This window comes from Penaeus vannamei, chromosome 12 (genome assembly GCF_042767895.1).
Source record: "Penaeus vannamei isolate JL-2024 chromosome 12, ASM4276789v1, whole genome shotgun sequence".
NCBI classification, from domain to species: domain Eukaryota; kingdom Metazoa; phylum Arthropoda; class Malacostraca; order Decapoda; family Penaeidae; genus Penaeus; species Penaeus vannamei.
This window is the reverse complement of record NC_091560.1, coordinates 203990-206489: the sequence shown is the minus strand read 5'-3', so window position 1 is coordinate 206489 and position 2500 is coordinate 203990. Positions and strand designations below refer to the sequence as shown.

The window sequence follows — 2500 nt, the reverse complement described above, 5'->3', positions numbered from 1 at the left end:
GTATTTATTAACATGATTAACAGCAGCTCTAACCAATAAGAGATAGAGATAAGCTTAAATCACCTGAGCAATTGATTTAACAATTCAGACAAGTTGAGATGACAGCCTAACTAATGGTTTATAAAAGCCGAGAATAAGAGACAGAACGGCGACCTCCACTTAGCGGCGACCTCCACTTAACGACCTGACGCGGCGGTGGAAGCTTTTGTGGTTAATAAAAGAGACAAAGTATAGTACCAGTGACCTGCCACCCCCCCGCCCGCCCATGTAGCCCCCCCCCTCATGCTCGCCTAGAGGGGGAGGGGGAGGGAGGGAGGGAAGGGCGTGATGGAGAGGGACGGCACCTTCCTCCTCCTCCTCCTCCTCTTCCTCCCTTTCAGAAAGAGGGAGAGAGAGAGAGAGGGGGAGGGAGGCTTTGCCCGACGCCCTCTCACTACCCCTTCCTCTTCCTCCCTCCCTCTTTAGCCCCTCTCGGTGTTCCCTCTTTTTTTTTAAGTCTTAGTGATCCTTCTGTCTTAGACTTTTGACCCCTTAGTGTCTGTCAAGTGACTCTCCGTCTTCGCTCTTTCTCGCGTTTGCAGTATTTGCGGCGCACTTTCTTCTCAAGCCTTGCACGACCCACTCGCTGTCTGTCGGTGATGATGACGACCCCGACTTGCATCCCTGTTGCACTCAGTTCTTGTCTTGCAATTGCACCACCCCGTGCACTCCTTCGAATCACAGTCACACCTTGATAACCATTAACAAAGAACAGAGAAAAGAGAAGCGGAAAGACCTAAGAGAAAATAAGAGAATAAAGAGAGTAGTTAGAAAAAAAGGAGCCAGTTATTATTACTCTTTATACTAACGCGTTCTCTTCCCCTCTCTCTTGTCTCCCCTCTTCGCAGACGCTGGCCATGTACGCCGAGGAGTACGAGGAGAAGGTGCAGGTCAAGGTCCTCGACTGCGACACCATCACGCAGGTCAAGTCCAAGATCCTGGACGCCCTCTACCGCAACACGCCGCAGTCCCTCCGACCGTCCGTCCACGAGGTCGACCTTGGTAAGGAGAAGGAGAAGGAGGAGAAGGGGGGGAACCTCGGCCTTGGAGGTGGAGGTTTGGGGGGGTGGGAGGGGAGAACCTCGGCCTTGGAGGTGGAGGTTGGGGGGTGGGAGGGAGAACCTCGGCCTTGGAGGTGGAGGTTGGGTTGGTTGCGATTTAGTTTAGTTTCTGATGTCTTTATTGCTTGTTGTTAGCATCGTTATTGGTATTTTTGATATTGTCATTATTGTTATTATTACTATTGTTATTAGTACTAGTGGTAGTATTTATTATTATTATTATTATTATTATTATTATTATTATTATTATTACTATTACTATTACTATTGATTTGTGTGTGAGATTGATTACTCTTACATTGATGCTGTGGATGACTCATAATTATCATTTTCTTTAATGTATGTGTTTATTTAACATTATTACTTTGTTTTTGTTTTCATAAATCTACAATTGATATTCATATTAAAAGCCCAATTTCTAAATGTTGACTCCCGATTTATTGCATCCGTGCAATTGGCAGATTTAAAAGGCCCCGGATTTTTTTTCTCTCTCTCCTTTTTGGGCAATTTTTTTTCTATCTTTTTTCCCCTGAAATAACAAGTTTTAGAGAACTTCAAATGAAATGCAATCCCGGTAGACTGGCGGGGGAACTGACTGTTTGCTTCCAGGACTGTGCCCTGCTTGGCTCTATTATTGGGTGTTTTGTTGTAAATTCTCCTTTTTTTCTGTTCCTGTCAATTTATTTTTTTTATTTTCATTTTTTTTTGTTTCTTTGTCGTCTTTGTTCATGTTTTCGCTTTTTTTTTTTCTCTCTCTCTTCGTTCTGTTTCTCTCTCTCTCTCTCTCTCTCTCTCTCTCTCTCTCTCTCTCTCTCTCTCTCTCTCTCTCTCTCTCTCTCTCTCTCTCTCTCTCTCTCTCTCTCTCTCTCTCTTTTCTCTTTCTCTCTCATTCCCTCTCTCTCTCTCTCTCTCTCTCTCTCTCTCTCTCTCTCTCTCTCTCTCTCTCTCTCTCTCTCTCTCTCTCTCTCTCTCTCTCTCTCTCTCTTTTTATCCTCGCCTCTCACTAGCTTTTTTCTTCCTCTCATATCTTCCTCCTTTCCATCTTCTACATCCTTCATCTTCCTCGTTCTTCTCCCTTCTACTTTTTCACCGTCTTCCGCACGCAGTATCCACACGCAAATATCCACACACGCAAACATCCACACGCCAAATATCCACACACGCCAAATATTCGCGACCAACCCACTAACTCTCATCTCCTCCTTTCTCCCCCCTCTCCCCCCTCTCCCCCTCCTAGAATGGCGACACGGGCGCGCCGGGCGGGTCACCCTCAGCGACGAGGACCGCACCACGCTGACGGGCGCGGGCGGGTGGCGCCGAGTCAACACCCTCGCCCACTACGGCGTCAGGGACTCAGCTGTCATGGCGCTGATCCCCCGGCAGAACGACTCCTTCTCGTC

The 2500-nt window shown here is 47.0% G+C and overlaps 1 protein-coding gene across 1 annotated transcript in view; it reads left to right on the top strand.

The window, feature by feature from the left end:
- LOC113812829 (plexin-B-like) overlaps window positions 1-2500 on the top strand; it is a gene marked incomplete at its 3' end in the record, with an annotated part of 515634 nt that overhangs the window by 503204 nt on the left and 9930 nt on the right. Inside the window, 2 exon segments of the mRNA XM_070128405.1 lie at window positions 888-1041; window positions 2338-2500. The exon segment at window positions 2338-2500 is cut by the window's right edge and continues 5 nt beyond it. Of these exon segments, the coding sequence (XP_069984506.1) occupies window positions 888-1041; window positions 2338-2500 (317 nt within the window).